At 35.5% G+C, this 22,787-nt stretch overlaps 1 protein-coding gene across 1 annotated transcript in view; it reads right to left on the reverse strand.

The window, feature by feature from the left end:
• Positions 1 to 20,474, reverse strand: part of FCHO2 (FCH domain only 2) — an 86,647-nt gene extending 66,173 nt beyond the window's left edge. Inside the window, exons 1-7 of the mRNA XM_009279929.2 lie at positions 20,388 to 20,474; positions 16,232 to 16,306; positions 14,734 to 14,875; positions 14,491 to 14,643; positions 10,220 to 10,324; positions 4,265 to 4,363; positions 3,051 to 3,147 (exon numbers count right to left, since the gene is read on the reverse strand). Of these exons, the coding sequence (XP_009278204.1) occupies positions 3,051 to 3,147; positions 4,265 to 4,363; positions 10,220 to 10,324; positions 14,491 to 14,643; positions 14,734 to 14,875; positions 16,232 to 16,306; positions 20,388 to 20,440 (724 nt within the window). The 5' untranslated portion in view covers positions 20,441 to 20,474. The remainder of the gene's footprint in view (positions 1 to 3,050; positions 3,148 to 4,264; positions 4,364 to 10,219; positions 10,325 to 14,490; positions 14,644 to 14,733; positions 14,876 to 16,231; positions 16,307 to 20,387) is intronic.
• Between the last annotated feature and the right edge of the window lie 2,313 nt (positions 20,475 to 22,787).

Consider the following 22,787-nt stretch of genomic DNA (forward strand, 5'->3'; position numbering starts at 1 on the left):
GGTTGCCCCGACCCAGGTGCAGGACCTTGCACTTGGCCTTGTTGAACCTCGTGAGGTTCGCACGGGCCCACTTCTCGAGCTTGTCCAGGTCCCTCTGGATGTTAGAAACAGTTCCGAGAACACATTAAATTCTGACCTGAAGCCTTACTGCTTATTGCAGGCCCTGCCAGCTCTCTTTCTGTTTGTCCATGTTTTACATGTAAGTGATTTTTTTTTTTTTTCAGCTAAAATTGAAAGATGTGCAACTGGATTTATTTGGCAACTTTTTTTTTTTTTTTTTTTTTTTTCCTCAGTAGTGCATGGAAGTAAGAAAACAAATAATGAATACAACTTCTTCAAATATTGTATTACTAAAAATTGTAAACTAAAAACTAAACTAAAATAAAAAAAAATATTTATAGTAAATTCAGTAAGAAGTAGGTGATAAACCTGGCTAGATAAGTAATTTAGGTAGCAGTTAAAAAAAGAGCCATTGTAAAGAAGTCCAGAAATAAAATTAAGAAAACTCACAAAGCACTACTGCTTGAAAGAAACGTTATTTGTACTAGAAAAAGTGTTAAAACTCTAGAAGCCCCTGTATATTATTACATCAGGTGACAGAAATTAGCCACCAGGGGGAGCCTATATAATCTCGTACAAAGGACATCACTGTACAAAGAGAAATTTCAGATATGCAGATGAGAGTTTAAGAAAATAATTGCCTATATCTGGAAAACGTCACTGTAAATTGTTTATAGTCCATGCAATAAAACAGCCCTCCTCAGTACTTCATTTCAGATTCTTATTTTTACAGATATAAATAAAAGCAAGTGAACTACGCTATAAAGAACTATAACTTTAGTTAGAATATACTGAAATAAACTAAAATACTTTGTTATGCATTACCTTTTTAGTTCATTTTGTTTTCAAAATTCAGTATTTCAGAAAGCGTCCCACTATCTAACTTAGTATACTAGCCCACAAATAATACGGAAGGGAGAAGGCCTACATAGTCCTGGGGGATTTGAAAGTATTTCCTTCAAACAGATTTAGGACTGGAATCTTAAGCAACAGTGACAGCCATAAGACATTTTCTCTACATCTGTTTTGTACGCCAAGTCAGTATCATTTTTACATTGAATATTTAGATTTATCTGAGGAGACAACTCCTTCTCCAGCCTAATTAATAAAAACATCATACAGAAAAAGACTTCCAACATTTGCTCCATGCGTTAAAATACCTTTCTATTAAGCACAGTTCTCAAATGCAGGGAAGTACTTTTTTAATGAGGAAAAAGCAGTCCTTACCACACTGGATGTTTCCATTTCATTCCTAGAAGGCTGATACCTTACTTTGCTTTCCAAAACTTTGTAATTGTCAAAGCTATATGCTTCTAAGTTAATGAAATGAATATAATAGAAGCAGCAACCATAACCAACATCACTGGCTGTCTGTGTTTCTAGTCTCCTATCTTTGACACTTCACAACTTCTTGTGAATTTGTATTCTTTTACTGCTGAATTTGCCTGTGCTTTCTTTCCCTCTGCAACATGACTGCTCTACAAAGTTAGTATCAATAAAATAATTTAACACTGTAAAAGAAAATTCAGGGTGCATACATTTCCACACTAAACACATTATCTTTCCGTAGAATACTTTGCTATTAAAAGAGCTGAAGAAATGAAATTTGCTATGGCAAAAGCTTTTATTTGGCCACAGAGAATACAAATGGGATCTGAAGAACTCTGTAAAGCAGCAAGTAAGTACAGAGCGTGCATAACTTCTCCCGCTAAATTAAAGAGTGAAGTGTTACCTTTCTTACACTTACTATCTTGTCTAGCAAAAACCCACACTAATAACATGGATGACTTGAAGTGCACAGTGCTCTAGGATACATTAGCAAGGGTCTTTGTAACCCAGGGAGTCAGAATCCTAAATGCAAGATGGAGATCCCTAGCCATGACATCTCGGCAATAGCTAGTCAAAGAGGTCTGCAAACTGAATATTCACGTGTCTGTCCTGATTTCAGATCAACTGAACTTGAACCCCTGGAGTTCATACTTCTTCTTTTCTTAATCTTTCCTGAAAAATTGCAAAATACACAGGAAACATTTGAAAATTGTACCATATACAATGTTACCTCAGCCCACTTGGATATCAGCATTAGAGGATCACAGAAAGAATATGAAACAATGTTAAACACACCTCACAGAGGCATTGTAAGATACCTAGTAAACATTTAGCAATTTAATATAAATTCTCAAGATCTACTCTGTTACGTACATCTTTGCTCTGAAAAAAACCTTTGTGCTTCTACACTAGAGGACAGAGATGCTAGTCAGGACTCCCAATGCTGAAGAAAATAGAAAACAGTACTACTGAATTCCTGTACTCACACACCTAGTGACTGTGCATTCATGCCCAAATATTAAAGTGAACTCTTTATTTTTCCTATAATGCTAGATACACAGTACTGTGAGACTGTCTTTTTATGCCAGCCCAGGAAAGTCTTATATACCCCACCCAACAAGCAGTACTTTCAGAAAGTACTATTCAATTTGCTGCTTAGTAAAGAACAATTTACATACAATGTATTAAAATGCATAATTCTGTAAGCTAACCAAACTGATGCAACTGTTCCAACAGTTCCATAAGCATCTGTTCTGAATATATCCATAAATTTATATTAAATAAAGTTTTAAAATATAATTTATGCAGAAACACACAGCAGACAACACAGTTTGTGCAAGGAACTTCAGTTTCTTGACAAATTTCACTAATGTACCAAGGAACAGTATAGTTTAAAAGCTTCCTTGACGGTCTACATAGAGGGACTCAGAGCTATAAATTGCCATGCTTTATAAACACAAATACCACATGTACATATTCAATTGTGTGTTAATCAATTTCTATGAATCATTTAACATCAAAGCTAATGAATTCTGAGAATTTGAAATTGAAAGTACATTAAAAATATAACACATTAACAAACAGGGGTTTGACCTTTTATTAGGAGTGGAAATCTACAGTTTTAAAGTTAACATTTCCTACTCTTATTTTTAATCTCTTACCAGGTCTTTCCTTGCCAGTTCCTTTTGACTCAGCAAATTTCTGTATTAAACTCTCAACTGTAGTATTTGTCATGTTATTAATAAACTCTTCGTGCACCTTCAAAAAAACCACACCACACAAAAGGAATTTAAAAACCAGTAATTGAAAGAATGTAATTAACTTTTTAAAGTGGCTTTCTCTAAAGTTAAGGTTCAAAATACTTCCCTTTAAAATATATTACAGGGTTTCCAGAATTCAACAGGCATTTTATCAAGGAAATCCCTTCTTTGCTTTAGTAGTAGCAAGTGTGTGTACAATACAGATACAAATTAGGAATGAAAGAATACAGCTTGACGACAGGTCTAGGATTTACTTCTATTTCTTCCATCTAAACGACTTGTGTATATATCATTTTCTGAATTTGTCAGCAACATGTCTCACTACAATGTCAGGAAGACAAGCAGGCTCTTAAGCCAGCACCAGTTAAGGGTGTGAACTGTATTATCTGTATTATACTGTATTATCACAGCTCCCACCTGCTTGAGTAAAAGCATTACTGTTGTAATGTTTTTGGTCTGACAAAGGAACAACCACATGTTGTTAGTAAGTTTTTCCAACAAGGCAGTATGTATATGCTTTAGAAATAAATAGCATGACCTTTGTGATCATCATTCATTAGCAGAAAACCTCAAAACTTAGGAAAACAGCAACTCAAATTAAGTGTATACAAATAAAACTACACTTCAAAACTTCTAAAAATCAAGGACTAAGTATAAAGATTATTAATTAAACCAACTTACATCTAAAGAAAAGATACTATAAAAGCTTCTGTTACTGAAGATCATTTGCTCATAAAACCCAAAGTGTATAAAAAATTTGGAAACTTTTCAGAGTTTTAGTCAAAGAAAAGCACAAGTATCCCGATTACGTGTGAAATGAGTGCAAATTTAAAATCTAGGGAACAGAACTTTGAAATACACTAAAAATTCTTCAAATTGTCAAAACATTTTGTTTTCTGTTAAGACAAAATCTATTCACTTATTCTGTAAAATCTGTGATACTGAACTTATAAATGCAACAGGAAGCCACAAAAATTTGAGCTTTTGTTGAATTTACCATCATTTGAAAGATGTGATCTTGTAATTACCACAAACATGGTAAGAAAAGTTCCATTTAATAGTTAAGAAAAATACGCAGCATAATCCAAACAAACAAATGATAATATAAAAATTACCTCTCCTATTTGTAAATGAATTTCTTTTATGGTATTTGACAATGATTCTATAATCTCTTTCATACGAAGAAGGTGTGTTTCTTCAATGTCTTGAAATTTCTGTAAACCAATACAAGCAATTAATCATAATGAAAATATTTCTTGAAATACTATACCTTAAATTTTAATAATTACAGTAAATGAAAAAAAAAAATAATTTTTTTTAGATCTTGATCATGGTAATTACAATGTTTAAGAAAGGAAGGTGCAGAATTCATAGTTATGAAATAACATTACTGAAGAGTCTTGTTTTCTTCTAAACCCAGAAATCTTATTTCTGGATCTGTTTTACACTTCCTTCTTAGCGCCCTTCTCCTCCTGCTCACAATATACACATGCTTTCCCTTTTTCTAGTTAAATCTATATCCTTTGCCTCTTTAAATACAATTCATTTGTTTGATCTTTAAACTCACCGTATATAATCTTTGCAGTTAATTCCATTTTACCCAGACTTCCAGCTGACAGCCATTTTAAAATCATTTCCAATGTTTTCAATGACCCCTTCCTAGCCCAAGATCAGAACTAAAAATGTCCTCATCCTCCCCAACAGTCAACCATAATTGTCTTGAAATCTTTGTTTACTCCTGCTCTGGCCTAGTTCTCTTCCTATTTCTGTAACTGCCCTTTCAAGTGTGTCCAAACTTTGGAGTACCACTTAATCCTCTCTCCAATTTGTACAGGGTTCTCTGAAGACCATCTCTCTGCATGTCACACCTCCTGCTACTCTGATTCACAAACACAACTCCATACAGACAAGTCAAATATCTGTAACTTCTAAACTCTCAATCTTTCTTTTGCCATACTTATGTATCTCTCTAGCCGTCGATCAAGCAGATTAAAATTATTTTTTTTCTCCAGCAGCCTTCCTCTTAATTACAGAGGATATGGTCATTCTGTGTAGCCTACTCTATGGTGTTACTTCTTTTACTGATTGCCTTATTATATAAACTATATTATTTTGCTTTCAGAACTATCTATGGTCCACCTCTATAATATCTGCTCTCAGTTACTATCAGGGTGTCAACACATGTACACAATGTGTCCTTCCAATGTGTGCCTGTTTCCACTACCTAATTTTAACCTAAACACAAAGTCAACTTTTGAGATTACGCCAATGATGCTTCCTTCATGTTTGGTTTGAGCTCCCCATAAGACTCTGCAAAACAGAGGTACCAGTCTCCTTTAAACTCTTCTCTATAATGCGTATCAAAACAGTTGGCCATTCAGAAATTTTTTTTGTCTCTTATGTCAGTGGAAAGCATCCCCCTCCCCCAACTGTTTCCTTATTTCTTGTTTATTGTTTTATACTTAAGGCTTAAAGTCTTTGAAGTAGAGCCATCTTGGCCCTGTACAGTACATAATACAAAGAGGTTCTGATCAAAGAATAAAGCTAGGTACCATAATACAACCACACCATTCATATCACAGATATAATCATTAACCAAATTGTTTACTTTCACTTTTGAAAGATCAGTCCATTTTAAAAAGATGTACTGAAATGAATCTGTAATGTTAATGATCCAACAAATGCAAGCCACTTCTCAGTGTTTTAAGCTACAATACAAATGAAAAATCATCATCAACAGGATCTTTAGCTGTCCAACTCAGTGTACACAATTTAAGTAAGCATTATTCCTTGTTATAAACCTGTATGTTTTCCTGTAAGTTTTACAATGTTTTTTAAAAATGAATTATTACTCATTCTTGAACTTTATTTATATGCAGACTGCTCAACAGCAAAATCATCCAAACTCAACTCTACTCAGTTCTAGATAAGACAGAAGACTTTTAAAGAATAATCTAGCACTTTCAGCTATTTGATCCTTTCCAATAATTGACTGTGCTATGTGATTTTAAAAAAAGCTTCTAGCAAGGTAGAAAACCTGGCAAATAGGACATCATGTTTTCTTAGCAACTGCATAGCAATTGCAGAATACAACTATAGCTTTACTCAGAAAAATCTTTCAACATGAGGAATTTCTGTCAAATCCAATTTCTAAACAACTGAGAACTATATTTCCCTACTTCTTTAGTCACAATAAAACCTTCCATGTTTAATCACAGAAAAAAATATAACTTGCAATTCAAGATTAGGAAGATCGTATGTTTCAAAATTCAACCTCTCAAAATGACATATTACGAGTCACTTCACTTTGATAACTGCAAGTAAGATAGTAAATAACAAAAAAGGAAAAATATGTAAAATTTATGCGACAAGATCAGTGGAGTTTAACTTAAGAGGACAGTTAAGTGAGAACATCACTACATGATTACCTAGAACAACGCCACAGCAATTCAAGACGTTTGTCCTCAGAAAAATAGTATGTGAACTGTATAAGACAGATTTAAGCTAAGCCAACTGATTTTGCACTAAAATAGCTGAGAACGCTCACACTCCTTGTTGATTTTGTTTTCAGAACTAGTATATTTCAAGTGAAATGTACTCTAAATTAAGATAATTTAGGGCGTGTTTCATATAGAAGTGGGCTTCCACATATTCATGGGTGTTGTTATTTTTCCTATCGCATCATCTTTAAAGTAGCCCTCCTGCAACCAAACTGTAGATGCAGCTACACCATTATACTTAAAACAAATTCCACAGATAGGACTTATACTGGCAGAATGGCAATTTTCATTTCCAGTGTGGGCAGGTGTGGAAAGTTTCCAGGTGGCCATTATCACGCTAAGTGAAAATTTAAATTTTAAGTGAAAGGGTTGTTGCAGTTAAGGAACTAAGGACATTTAGATGAGTGTGGTTTGTAGTAAGAGGTAACTTGGTACCATTTTTCTATTGGAAAAAAACCCAACCCGAACCAAAAAGATCCTGTCTCTCCCTGCCCGCTCCCCCCTCCCCCCTCAAAAAGCCCCCCCCAAACCCAACAAACTACCAGAAACAAAGCAGCCCAAAAGCATGGTCAGGTTTTCCCAGCTATAATATCCGATATAGTAAAAAGATTTTTTTTCTCTCTCTACATCTCAGCCTGGTTTAAATATGTAATACCTACCTAATAACACAAATAACAAAGCTGAACAAAGAGCACCTTCATATTCTGTCTCTAGATACAAAATAAGCTGTTACTTTTCTCATTCTTTTGTTGTAGTGGATTGTTCAAATAGATTTTTTTTTTTTTAGTACATAATGAAAAGCCCAGCTAGTTTGCTTGCTGAAAGGCCCTACATTTTCCTTCACTAATTCACCGACAATAAAATCCATTTCAAATACTCTTCATGTTTATCTTCTGTCAGTACCAGACAAGAACTCCTTTTCATTACTCACAGCTTTCTTGCTCACTGGAGACAAGTTTGTAACGCAATTTAGCAAGGCCAGCTTATTAAAGTCATATTTATTAATTTTTTTCTTATTGTTTCAGAGAGCAGTAAGTCAACTGCTATAAACACAGTCTCTTTTTTGTAAGGTAAGGAATAGACAGCAGACAGCTTTTATGACACTAAATAAAGGTTTAAAGCAACCTGATTGAACATGCTCTGCAGTGGATCAGAAGCATTCACAGGATCTATTTCAGTGGGGGTTCAGTAACTTCCAGAGCAAGGTAAATAACAAACAGAGCAGGAACTTCTTGATTCAGAAGAGCCACACTTGTATATGACTTGAGACAAATAAATGGAACAGTTCAGTATTTTTTCTGGTATTACTTGATTTCTTTGTAGCAAAAGGCAGGGTCTGCAGCAAAAGTCAGGCTGCACTACACTTTATACAAACCACACAATGATGGAGTTACTGGAATGCTTACTGAGCAAATACAATAGTTACATTAACAGAAACACTACAAAAAAGTTACCATTTTGGGTAGCAGCAGTATGTGTTCACACGTCAGTTTGATTCCACCTACTCTTATTTCTGGAAACTCTCCAGGAGGAACGATACACTTCAATGACTCTTTTGTTGCTATTATATTATACTTGTTTCCAAGAATTGTTTTAAGATACATATTAGTTAAGTTTAAAACGGTTGCCTAGTCCCAAAATTCTCAAGTGATTGTAATCACACATGCCAATTCCAATCCTAACCCCAGTCAAATTGCCTAGGCATAACTGATATGCAAATACTTTAAGTTACAGTGAGAGAAACACACTGCTAAGGCAACAGATGTAAATGTGTAAGTAAGGTGGACACATATGCAAGTGAGTCCAGGCCTGTGTCACACGTTAAACCAGCTTAAAGATGCAATTCTCTACCCTTGGTACCACATTGCCTCTGCCTTTGTGCCAGGACAAATGTTTGTGTGATCTCTTAATGAAGCAGACTGCAGGTCTCTTCTGGGTTAAAGCCAACCTTCCTTCATTAGTTTTAGCTGGATTAGTTCTACAAGGTAGTTCCTTGCATAAATACTTGACAAAGGAAGAAGCATGGAAATAGAACAACTGCTACTTTTGACAGCAATACTAGCTTAAAACATTGAAAACACAGCGTCACACATCGGAGATAAGACATGAGTACAACAGGCCTTATGGCCTAAACCACAGCACCCGTGAATTTTCTTGTTGATCTTTTATTTTTAATAAAGCCTTTTTATACCACTGAGTAACTGCAATCATCACTGTTTTACACGCCACAATAAAAAAAAAGCATTTAAAAGTCACAGATTTTTTTAAAAGGGGAGAAAAATAATGTACGTAACCTAATTTCACTCAAACTGAAGAGAAAAGCATAAGGAGTACAGCTCCTTCAACCAGAACCGAGTCAGGATACTGCACAAAAAGATGCCTTCTGCAAACTCTTCAAGGAAAGGTTGTCAAGACTTCTAATGTGACAGTTGTGTTAAAGCAGGATTTTGCAGTAGCATGCCTGAGCACTGTTGCAAATGCGTGAACTGGGGGGTGGAAGAGTTCTGGTATGTGATATATGTGGTATCCTTTCTCTAACAGCTGTGTTGAGTATCTATTCAGAGACGAACTAGATCAAATTCTAATGAACTTCTCAAAGTAGGAAAGCAGTTTACAGTTTAGGACAGGGCAGCTTTTTACATGTCAGCCTACACAATTCCCTTGCTGTGAAATCTTAATTTCCAAGGAATTAAGGGAAACCCTAACACTTTCCCACTTACGCGTTAAAAATACAAGTATGACTGAATCTCCCTAATAATTCCATCTATGCCTAAAAATTAATCTCTGAAACTAATGAAAAGAGCAAAGAGTTTTCAACCAAAAAGAAAATTCTTATCTTGTAAAAGCTTTACCAAACCAAGAAACATATACAAATACATATGCCAACCAGTCCTCAACTAACTATTACTACTAAAAGCAGAAATGATGAAGTTTGCTTTTTGAAATCTGGGGCAGTGGAAAAAAGTCTGCTGTCAACAGATTTGAAAAAGAAACTTTAAAACGTAACAAGAAGCAGCATATGCAATCATACAGAGAACTTGATATCCTCTGGAATACAGATTAAAAGTCTTTAAAAAAAACCCAGAAACTTAAACAGATATAAGGGTTTTTCACAACCTCAGGTAAACCCTGGGAAGACACTTTAACAAGCTGTAACTAAAGTGTTTTGACAGAATGATAATGAAAAATCCATGATAGAACCCAGTATTAAAACTCCTATGAATGAGTTCTGGGTGTTCAGCAATTCACAGGATTTCCCACGTCATCACAATGCATCTACAATACTTCCAGAAGTTCATTTTGTTTCCTTCCTAAAAATTTCTTTGAAATGTCTTTCTAGACTCCTAGAAATGTCAACTGTGTCATTCAAGGACAGTGCCATCACAACATATGTGGTCAGTGTTTGCCCTTCACACATACTACTTCTGACATTATTGTTCACATCACTTTCCAAAGGAGATCATTCTATCTTGAACCAATTATTCAAAAGCTTTGATTTCAGATGTCTTCAGAGATGGAATAGCACATATTAATCTATTTTAAAGGTAACTCCTTTAATATAACACTTACCTGTGCAGTTTCTGTCATTTTCTGTTCAAAATCAGTTTTAAATGCAGCGTATTTCTCCACGTATAGTTTATAGGTATCTGTAGCTTTTTTTGATTTAACTGCTGCCTGTAGATCAATACAAAAAAGTGTCAAATGTCAAACATACAACCTGATCCAAGGTTTTTAAAGTCACTATTAAAAGAAAGTTTCTGTAGATCAACAAAAAAGTGTCAAATGTCAAACATACAACCTGATCCAAGGTTTTTAAAGTCACTATTATAAAATTTGGGGCATATCAAAATAGTGAAGTGTCATAACAAAATTTCACCACCAACCACCACAGACACAAGCCATTAGAGATTTCTGTTTAAAGCTATACATAAACCACACAAAAAGGTAACACAGCAATTACCTCATTTAAATCCCTTCCCCTTATCAGCAATGACTAATTTATAATATACTTATTTTGAAATCAAATTTGTATTGCTGAAGTTAACTAATTAGCTCTTGTCAAATATTTAGATCTGCAACAGAAAAACAGGAAGAAAGCAGGGTTGGCATACAAAGCAAACAGTTATTTGTGCAATTTTGAAAGAGTGAATGGTAAAAAAACCCAAGAAGGTGCAGTTCTGTGTTAGAAATGAAAGAAGAAATTCAAAAGTACAGGCGTTACACCAATGGAAATTTTTAAGATTAAGAGATAGTTGAAAGTGAAGTTAATGCAGAACATACTGATGGCCAGATTTATGCAGCTCAGTGTTGTTTATAATAGTCCTTTTTGGCTTTATAATTTATTGATTCTTGTTTTTCACTATTTCTTGCTAATAAACCAAACTCATCTTTCTGGGAGTTTAATATTCTTAAAAAGACAAAACAAAATACAGGAGAATCCCAATATTACATGGAGAACAAAACTGAATGACTGTTTGTGGTAGAGAAAAAGTTATTTTCAAAGTTTACAGCATGACACACGAGATGCAGTTTTTCAAACTTTTGATATTCTTGCTACTTCCAAGTTAAAAGCCCATGAAAATAAAAATTGCCTTTAACACCAGCTTTTTTTCTAGCTTCTTTGTTCAACATGCCTACTTTCTCTCATTGAAATTTCCCATCAGTTGTAACTCAAAAATATTCCTGAATTGTTAATGACATCAGTAAAGACAGCTGTGTATTTACTATTTTTTCTAGTTATGAATAGCTCTCCTCCCCTCTTTCAAATTAGTTTCATCTGTCCCACAGTAAAAACAGAAACTATTTCTCACTTGCAATGACTTGTAAAGCTGACCACTATCTATAACTTTCAAATGAATTAATACAAAGATGCCCTCTGGAAAGAGAGAGTTATATTCTGCAGTCTCCAAGAGAAAAATAACTGAAAATCATGAGTAACAATATAGTGTTAGAACTTATTCACCTGGGGAAACATCGATCAGGACTTCAAAGGAAGAGGAACCAAAGCTACAGTTCCATTTTTCCAGTTACAAAGAAAGCTTAAGCAGATCTTAGTCACGTAGTCTTCTAAACCCAGCATAACAAAATACTTCACGGTATGAAGAATATGGATCCTTCAGGCGTTAAAAGGACAGCATGACAGGTTGTATCAAACCCATCACTTACTTGTCCTGAATTTTACTTCATGATTCTTATTCTTGCACGTTCACACAGGGGAATTACCAAGAAGAAAACAGTCCTATCTTGTTTCCCAAATGCCATTTACTATGCTGAAAGTACAAGGTGCTCTGTGAACACTTGGTTTTAAAAATATTTAAGACTGCTTTGCAATAAGATGATTCCAAACTTACCCATTGAAAAGGAAGAAAATGCCAAGTTAAAAGACTTCAAAAATAAGTTTTTTCGTAAAGCATTATGTAATTGAACCCCATACGCATGGGATTTTGGCAAACCCAAAACATTCTCTGTCTCTTGTAATCATGTTTAACAATGAGGAGCATCTGAGTGTTATGTGCTGAAGAGCATCTACAAAACTCAACTACTCAGCAGGACAGACAAAATGACAAAACACATGAACATTGTATAATTAACTAGTAATCTCTTCTGAAAACAGGATGTGTCTATTCTCAGGTGCAGCAATTGCTAGATTTACAGTAAGTCAAAGAATAAGGATCAGTCAAGAATTTTTTGTCAAGTCACTATAAATAGAGAAGTTCACATGTCAGAGAACAACAGGAAATTATTACACAAGTTAACAGTAAATTTCAGCTGCAATGAAAATTGCAAGGTCTCGGATACCTCCTCAGATTCTTCAATAAAGTATTTCTCCAAGTATTTGGCTTTGTGATAAACTCTTAGCATATTGGTGCAGATCCCCTACTTTATGATAAAGTAGTTACTCTGTGATTTTGATAGAAAACATTTTTCATGTTGTGCTAAAAGTAATAAACCTATTCTCTGCCAAAGGAAAAATAAATGAATACAATCTTTGTCACCATGTTTCTGGAATTACAAGTGTAAATTTGAATAGAGACATAACTGAAGAGATGTGACGGTCACCTGCTCCCACTGGAAACATTTTTTAAGTACTTGCTGAGCATTCAGCTATGGCCTAATTGTTCAAACAGAAGTATCTAGGGAAGATGCATAAAACAGTAAAAAATGGCCTTCATACTATAGTGCTTCCTCTTTCTCCCTTCTCATGTAGACATCAGTCAGACAATATTTTTTTGTTTCCAACTGAACAAGGATAACGTAACATCTTAAAAACAAGCCTTCCATCAAGTCAACTTTTCCTACTGAAAAGTTTCAATCTATTTACAAGAATTGAGAAAAATTATACTTTGAATAGACTGGCAGGAAAACATCTGTCAACCCATATAATTCTGATTCATGTCTAGAATCCAACACTGACTTTCACTTGAGACAGATGATAAAAAAAAAGCTAGCTTTATATCAAAGATAAAACAATCAGAACGTGGTCAACAGGATCACTTTTTCATCAGTGAAAAGACAACAACCAGCTCTATCTACTCCATCAAGACAGCAGTACAAAAGGCACTAAGACCATTCTAACAAGAACAGACCCCTACACAGATCAGATAATTGAAATGGAAATAGGCAGAGGTATCAAAATTTAGAAAGTGACAGTTAGAGTCAGGGAAACATGACCTCTTTCCTCTACTACTTAGTTTCCTGAAAACAGGAAAAAGTTAAAGCGATGCCAGCAGGTCAAGGGAGGTGATCCTTCTCCTCTCCTCAGCACTGGTGAGGCCACACCTGGAGTAGTGTCCAGTTCTGGGTTGTCCATTGCAAGAGAGGCATGGACATACTGGAGAGAGTCCAGTAAAGGACCACAAAGATGATGAAGGGACTGCAGCATCTCTCCCATGAGGAAAGGCTGAGAGAGCTGGTACTGTTCAGCTTGGAGAAGGCTCAGGGAGGATCTTATCAATAGATATAAATACCTGAAGGGAGGGTACATAGAAGACAGAGCCAGGCGCCTTCCAGTGGTGCCCAGTGACAGGACCAGAGGCAATGGGCATGAACAGAAACACAGGAGGTTCCCTGTCAACATCAGGAAACACTTTTTTCCTGAGAGGGTGGCTGAGCAATGGAACAGGTTGCCCAGAGTTTGTGGAGTCTCCATCCTTGGAGATACTCAAAAGCTGTCTGGACATGGTCCTGGGCAACTGGCTTGAGGTGGCCCTGCTTGAGCAACAGGGTTGAACAGGATGACCTCCAGAGGTCCCTTCCAACCTCAGCCATTTTGTGATTCTGTGAATGGATCAAACTCCCCCAAGACCCGAGGACAGTACTAAATACAACATCAAGATACTCATCCCTTGGGTTTTTGGTCCATGAAATTGGACCTTTTAAATTAGCACTGAAAGTAATATTTTTCTTCTCAATGGAACAGACTTCAAATACTCGTGTAATTGGTTACTTTGTCTCATTGAAGGGACAACACAAAACCTCCTACTCCTTAATTTAATAACAAGGGCATTGAGTGTTTGCGTATTTACCTAAGGAAATTTATCCAAAAATATAGTAGATGCTGAAACAATTACACACAATTTCTGTAAAAGCCAGTAAACAAAATTATCATATGATGCAGGTATTTACAAAATAAAGAATTAGAACTGCAGTGCAGTTAGAACAGATAAGGAAGTAAGTGTAAACAAAACATAACTAGGTATTAAAAATATCGTGCACAATATGAAATAGCCACAACTACTACTTTTAATTACTTTTAGCCTTTTCTGAGCTAATACTAACACAAGGCAAATGTGTTACTGATTGACAACACAATGAATTAAAGGAAGATGTCACAGAACTACCTTATCAACTTCTCTCTGTGTTGCTCCTTCCTTTTTCAAACGTTCTTGTTCGACACACTTTGCATTGTAGTTTTCCTTTGATTTCTGTAAGGCCTGAGTGATACTTTGAATATTTTGCACTGCTTCCAATGTTCCTGAAACGTCTTCTTTAGTCTGCCAAATATCACACAGTTGTCAAAAACAAACCATTTTAATTTTAATGTTAACAAGTCATTGAACATGCGTAAGAAAAAAATTAATAACCTTTTTGTAAGCTTTGATTTGTTCATCTCCATACTTGTGAACTTCTTTTATTAGCTCTTGTAATCTCCGCACAAGATCCAAGTGACAGCTTGCTAGCTTTTCTGTTGAGGTTCTGAAAACATCCCAAACTGGAGCAAATGTCCTAGATTGAGGAAAATAATATGTAACGTTCATCTGGATTTTTTCCTTTTAGTTGGCTATAGTATCTTTTTAATAGTGCTAAAGTATAATTGATAAGTTTACAGAAGTTCAGTTCTGTTCCTAAAACTGAAATAAACAAAAACCCCAACAACTGCTATAAATTCTTGTTAAATGTTTCAAATGTACTTGGAATCCTATCTACTAATTTTTCCATGTTTTATGTTTTACCTGTATTGACTCTAACGAGTAAAACACAGCAAAGTTCACAATCTTCTCTACCATCAGCACACAATAATGACAAGTGATATTCCTAAAGATGATGCAAGAGCAGCTCAAAATAATTTAACATGTAGAAGTATTTTTATGTGTATACTTGAATAGCGCAAACAAATCAGAAATTACTTGGTTAGTTAAGCTTCTAGTCGTCTTACATCATTACAGCCACAAGATGCAGGAAAAAATATTGGCAAAGACGGTCTGCCACTAAAAGGGATTTACTGATTAACAGAGATTAACTGTATGGCAAAGGAAGGTGAGGGACAGGTCATTCCTCAGATTCAGATTTCTATACTGAATGGACTTCTCCAGCTATTCTAAAGATACATTCCTACCTCAATCTCCTGGTTAATGCTGCTGAAAAAATCAATACTATACATAGCCTTGAAAGCACTGATGTCCAAACTAACATGCAGATACAGAACCTTTGAAGAGCAGGAACAACTGGTATCAAATTATCCACTGATGAAAGCTACCCACATTTCTAGCTGTGATTACTACAAATGAAAAAAATCTAGACTCAGCTAAGAAGCTTGAGTTGTTGGCATAATCTTTCTAATGAAAAAACATCCATCAATCATTCAAATTTTTAAAAACATACCCTGTGTATAAAATTTTAATTAAACTACGGAATAAATCTATTGAAAAGTCTCATTCTTAACATCTCTGAGGACAGAGATAACACTCCAGAAAGCTGCAATAATAGAAATAAATAAATTTACTGCCACATTTGTTGACCATATGTTTTCTTTTCAGAATAATTACCATAGGCTTGGGAGCACAGAATAAAGTCACATTCTTTATTATGTCTGAAAAGAACTTAACCTTAAACACAGAGGAACAGAGGGTTCCTCTGTGTTTGGGTTTTGGTTTTTTTTTAAACCATGAATAAAGAACTGTACTGTCTTTTGTTTTTGTTATAGCTGCATGATATTTTGCATGGTTGTTGAAGAACTAACAATCATTTTTAAAGGAGGAAAAGTTATGCTACTTTCAACATCATCAATAAAATATTCAGAATCAAACTTGATTCTTAACATGTATGTAGTTAATTATTTCTCTCTTACATACACTTACTTACCCAAGTTGTGTATAATTGCTCGCTGATTTGGCTAGTTTTGTCATTGACCTTGAATAGGCCTCCTCTATTGTAGCCCTGTCAAAGAAAGCCATCAAAAGCATAATCGAAATTCTGAAGATATTTGAACACAGATGAATATGCATTCTAAAGGTTCAAAACAGAGGACTTTTTACTTTAGCAATCTTTCCGGAGAAAAGCCAACACAATACCTATTCAGTTCCTAGGGGAGCACAGTGGTTTCTTACATGTAAACAGTTTAGGTGTTAAATACACACAAACATAAGACAGTTTACCTACAAAATCTTCCCAGTACTTAAAGAAAAAAAACTGCAGGGGCAGCCCAACCTTCTTATGTTTTCACTTCTTTAAAAACAAAATTTCTACATGCTTTATCAAAAACAGCACAAAGACACCTATCTTTTAACCTGCCCCACACAAGATTTACCAACACTGAGCAGATTGCCTGCCACAAAATTTACTCTTTCAGATGACATATTTCTGAACCACAGATCCAACTCTGTCTCAGTTCTTCTAGTACTTGACCATTAACAAATACTCAAAAACAAAAATGAAAAAGTGAAACAACACTGTTGAAAATTGAATTGGTATTGACTAACTGAACACAGCCAAGGAGGAAACCTTCTGCTCCTTCTAGGTATATCCAGTTGGAACAGCAGATACAGTATAGAAATAAATCATCATTACAAATGAACACATTTCAAACATTTTTTTTTTCCAGAGGAAACAACTTTGTAATTTCAGAAGGTTCCTAGAGAAGTTTTGAAAGAAAAATTTAAAAAAAAAAATCCTTAAGCTGATAATCCCCCCCCCCCCATTTTCCCACATCCTATACAATTTTTCTTTTTTTCATTACTATTTCTAAGGCTGGAGAAAAGGGAACAATAGACTCTTCCCCAATTAGGCTGCACACAACCAAAACACTATTCTGAACAGTGCAAGTAGCAGAGACTGGCTTCATACAAACATGTGTCCTTTGTGCCCTAAGTAGTGTGTACATCCAAATACACTCAACCACCTTTCCTCTCTCTTTTAGATCACTCCATAAAAAAATCAAATTTTCTAGCTCGTCTGGAGACTCCAGCACTCCTGACTGACCAGGTGACTACAGTCAAACAGCACATATAAAGGTTAAGTCCTCTAACTTGTTAAAAGCATTACCACCAACTCAGTTCTGTCTCCTCTATCTATCCAGCAGTTTTCAGTTTTCACACGCCTATGTCTCCACTTCTGAAAAAACTGCCAATATGTTCTAAAGGAATGGAAGGACAGACGTGAATAAAGTTCAGATGTATGTAAGTTTAGTTTTCATAGGGAACAGTTCAGAAAATCAGGTACATAAAAGTCAGGGCATAAAACCACTAGATCTAGGAGGCTCCTAATAAATGTTCATCCACTCACATATTTCTAGCAGAAAACAGTACTGCAAAACAATATTCAGACTATACTCTGTGGAGGAAGGAGGGGAACAGATAATTGTGTGCAACATCTCTTCTTTGCAATAAAGAAAAATGCAAAATAGAACATGGTCAAGACAATTGGACTGTTGTAAAATACTGTTGAAGTACTGCCCAATCCAATTTCTTTTGAGATCAAGAATTTGACCCATGTGAATAACATGTGTGCTACTGAACCATATTTATGTCCTGGCAAATTGATTGACATCCCACAGTAACTTCACAACAGTAGTGAAGGGCTTCACTGCCTAGATATGAACACTCGTAAACATTTTCACTAAAGTGAGGACACAAAATATTTAAGGTCCATCTATTTCCTTGAAACTACAAACTATATGCCACAAACTACTGCTAGCTTAGACTGAGATTGATCAGTGATGCACCCCTCACTTGAAAAGTACCACCTATTTGGGCATTCAACTGCCTTTTTTAATGGCAGCCTGGCATACTGAGGTGCATCAATAAAGCAGAGCTGAAGAAAACACAATGGAACAGATAGGATACCAGCTTTAATATCGTGATGGGAGAATGTCACTGGAAAGGACTGAACTTACTGCTGCTGGTCTGCATCACTGACAGATGTTTGCCAATCCCAGGGCAAGTTGCTCTCAATGAACTATATTGAAGCCTTGTCAAATAAATTAAAACGTAGCACTAAGATTCTAGTGAATCTCGGTGTGCTAATGAGAACTGAAATTTTTCGCATATTTTACCAAAAATGCTGTAAGATAGCTTCATATCTCTTTGACACATCCAGATCCATGCATAAGAAGAGAAAATACATTTCTTGATCTCTCATTGAAGATAAAGCGCCCATGTGGATCCTCATGTATTCCTACATGGTCATTAATCTTTAGTCTTAAATGTTATTTAAACTTGCTTATCTGAGAAAAAAAATAATTGACTCCTTCTTGACAAATCACTAGAATTAATTAGCAGAAACTTCAGCTGAAACATTTTTAAGATGTGGAGAAATGTCCAAATATTTCATTTATTGATTGCAAAGGCACATGTCATTTAAAGTTTAATCTGAAGGCGGTGATAGAGTGAAAAAAGCTAGAATGTCACATTATTTTTACTAGGAATTTTGTGTAGAATGAACTGTCAAGTTTTATTTATGTCACTATAATAAAGTAAAGAATCCAAGCCAGATATAGCATCAAGCTATTTTTACCCATTTGCATAAGACCTTTCACCTTAGGACCAGGATGAATAAAATGGAGCATGCCCAAAGAATACAACATAAAGGAGGTAAGAAGCAGAGTGAGAGAGAGAGCTTCTGATCTAGAGAACTTCTGATCTAAGTATGGAGGTAAATCAAAATGCAGCTGATGTAAAGCTAATAAAATTAAATGTGTCCAGCTTAGGTCTACGACTTACTGCTATAAAACCTGACTGATTCCAAGAATTAAAGCAGGTTTCAAAGGAAAGATCCAGGCACTCACAAAGATAATACAAGGCATTTATAACGGTCAATATTAAAAATGCAAGCTTGTGAAGCACTAAGCATTTCATGCTAAACATGAACAGTGTGATATCCCTCCACTCAATCCAAAGCAGGATTTCACTGGAACCCTGCCTGGCTTCATAATGTGTTCTCTGGAATCAGGGATTCTTGAAACACAGGATGCCTTGGTTTCTGTAGTCCTTCCAGACTGCCTATCACACATGGACTCTGGAACTCACCCGTTTCTACTTAGTGGAAAGACTTTTGTCATTTTCTCCAATTCACTTTGAAACTATGCAAACGTCACTGCAACTGAGTACCTGCTGGATTTGTGGTGGTTACATTTTGTGGAAATTTAAAAAAAAAAAAAATTCTGTGTTGAGATCTATTTGAGGCCAAAACTGAAATTTTGATGAAAAATTCCAGAAAACAAAGGCTGTTTTTTTGGACAGCTCTTACTGCAAGAAACCTTCACTGAAACAGGTCCTCAGTAAGTCTCTTGCAAGTTTTTTCCGTGCGTCATCTGGTGTCAGTAACTGAATTAAAACAAAATTCCGAAGCAGACATATAATTCATTTTGTCCAGAATGGAAATTCTTATGTTCAACATAGCAGCAGCAGTCTTCTGTCACAAAGAAGAACTAAAAACAGTACTAGGTCATCTGTTTCGGAAGTTGTCACATCTGCAGATTTCAGTTCTGTCCCTTCCATCCCATAGAAAAGAACCTGTGTTACTTTCTGCATATTATTTTCTTGTCCCTACATATCACTCCCTTTTCTTTAACAAACCTAGTTTCTCAACATCTTAATCTGAAAGTATAATTTTTTTAATATACTAGCAGTTGCTAATACCCTAATTGTACATCTACGGTGAAAAACTTTGAGAGACTGATAATTTCTGCTAGTTTAAATTATTGCTTTTCTTCCAAACATGATGAAAAATTTGGATTAATTTAAATAAATTGCTGAACACCTAATGTGACACTTCCAGCTTTTTACTCGTTTTTTAATTCAAACTTGAAAAATTAGAAGCTTGTTTTTGATGCTTAAGAGTCACTATTCAGTTCTAAGTGAATGGAGTAAACCTAGATATTCTTGTAGGATATAAGAGATATTTTTAAATGCTTGTTGATTTTTACATATTTTGCATGTTACTGTTAAACATAATAATAACCTTAAATAAAAACCACAAACAGTATATTAAAGAGCCAGGATTTCCAAGGATGAATACTTACCTTTCTCTTATAAAGTCTGCTAAGTCTTTTGTTGACAAATGTCCGTGTTTCATGTTGTGATAGAGGACGTCAAAGCCATTGTTTCTTTCCCCCTGAATATTATTAAAAGGAAAGTAGAAGTATGAAACACAACACACTAAAGCAACTACAGAACAAAGTAGAGAACCAATGCATTTTAATAACTGATGAAGTTCCGTGAAGTGAATGATTTCTAATGGTTCAGCTTTTTACCAATTGCTGCTAGTTCCCTTCAATCCCCTATATGTAAAACAAACTAAATTCACCTCAGCACCTACTACCCTTCGAATGACAACTCTTCTATTGCATACTTCTAGGTTATATTCAAAGCCATTTCTTCTCTAGATTTCTACAGGTCTTGTATTCTTTCACTTTCCATCTTATTAAACACATACTTAATATTGTACTCTCTCTTCATTCTCTCATATCTTTTGTTATTTTCCATGAACTAAAATTCACACTTTGGGATCACTGGATATCCTGCCTCCCCAGTTCTTCACACTTCATGTATCTTCCTCTGCCTTTTGTAAAATTGGTAAAAAAAAAAGAAAAAAAATCACTAATCTCTTCCTTCTCACAGGTAACTTCCCTTTGTCTATTCTTAAGTTTAGTTTTAAAACTTAAAACATTTTCCAGTGAGTAAGGCATACCTCATCATTAAAACTGAGACAATGCCCTAAACACTGATTAATAAACTCAGCCAGCTTATCACCTCTGGCACTATGGTGAACTTCCCCCGGGCAGCAGAAAGCAACAACAGAAATGAAAGGAAGGGGAGGCAAGGCACGGCATAATAGCGCTGCTACTATAAAAGTTTTCCTGTCAAACTATCCATTCCCCTCCTCCCTTCCAAAAGCTTCAGATCTATAACGCTGCTGCTACAAAAGACACAGAAGCACGCCCTCAGGAAAACTGCATGCGTGTTCAGAATGGAAGGGAAAGAAGGATGGGAAACAGAATCCTGGACTTTTCACAATGGCACCTCTACATCTCCAGTGAGAGGAGCCTGAGGATTTGGTCATACACCCCTCCAAACATTTCCGTCCTTTTTGTTCTGGAAAAATTTGTTTGTGCAGCCATAAGGTGCACCTGATTGGGGAAATTATACAGCTGAAAAATAAAACCAGCAAATAAAAATAAAGATCAGTGATCCAGATCACTATGAGGACACGAACAGCTGCATTGCTCAGCAGAAGAGGTGGGAGCAAGGAGGAGAAGGCAGGCAGGGATCTGCCAGCTTAAATGGAAGCAGCCACAGGTGGATGGAAGAACTTTGCAGCAGCCACGGTAGTAGGCCCACTTCTGTGAAGTGTTAACTGCACTAGATAATACATCAGTCTTATCAATAATATAGCAAGTTGCCTTAAAGGACACCACGCACAGACACATAAATTTACAAATAACAAACAACTGAAGGCAAGTTGATTCAGATTACTAGCCAGGATTATTTGCTTTATTTCTTCCAAGCATTGGGGAAAACAAAACCAAACAAATGAAAAGAAAACACACCTATAAAATCACAGTTCCTAAAGTTGCACTAAGTTGTAACCTGAAAAAATTCATCAAAACACAGATCAGTTTAGCTAAGTGCAATTACAGAAAGGTCTGTAAAAAGTACAAGCAGAACTAAACTGAATACATGAAAATACAGCAAACGCTAAAAGGACTATCTACAGAGCAAGGCTTTTATAAGTTTGAAAAATAAGAGAAGGATAAGAACACCAATTAGTAGGAAATGTGATTTTTTTTTTTTTAATTAAATGTTGTCTTACTCTTTCAAGTACCAGTCTAAACAGTTTCACTCCCCTTTCACTCCTATCTAGCCATTTTTCCTTGTAGTTTGAAGCCCACAATAATTTTGACTACTGGTGCACTAATAGGTAGCTTGTTAGCTTTCTGTGTTTACTCAATATAAACCCTGAATGCCACCGCATTACATAATTATAGAGTTATTCTGGTGTTTAAGACCTCATCGACATTTTCAATTAGAATACAAAATAAAATTCTTACTTAACTACTCCAAAGTTGTTACTGTACCCAAATTCGGAGATAAACATTTAACAAATAAGCGTTAGGCATTTCTTCCAGAAAAACTAACAAAATTCTCCTTTATGAAATGTTCTTTGCCTTTGCCTTAAGGTGTTTCTTCCAGCTAGACCAACACATTGATCAAAATGTGCGGAACACAGACTGCTTCTGAACTTTTAAAAGCAACTTTTCATAATGGGAGCTTTAACGGGGACTTTTCTATACTGGAGCTCCATAAATTTCCTGCCACTTTAGAAATACAGGAAGGCTAGCATAGCCATGACCCAGCCCCTGGCTGCAGCCTTCCTGATGGGTGATAATCTATCAGAAATGTAACTTTGCAAACCTTTAGAG

The sequence above is a fragment of the Aptenodytes forsteri genome, unplaced genomic scaffold (assembly GCF_000699145.1).
Source record: "Aptenodytes forsteri isolate BGI_AS27 unplaced genomic scaffold, ASM69914v1 Scaffold99, whole genome shotgun sequence".
NCBI classification, from domain to species: Eukaryota; Metazoa; Chordata; class Aves; order Sphenisciformes; family Spheniscidae; genus Aptenodytes; species Aptenodytes forsteri.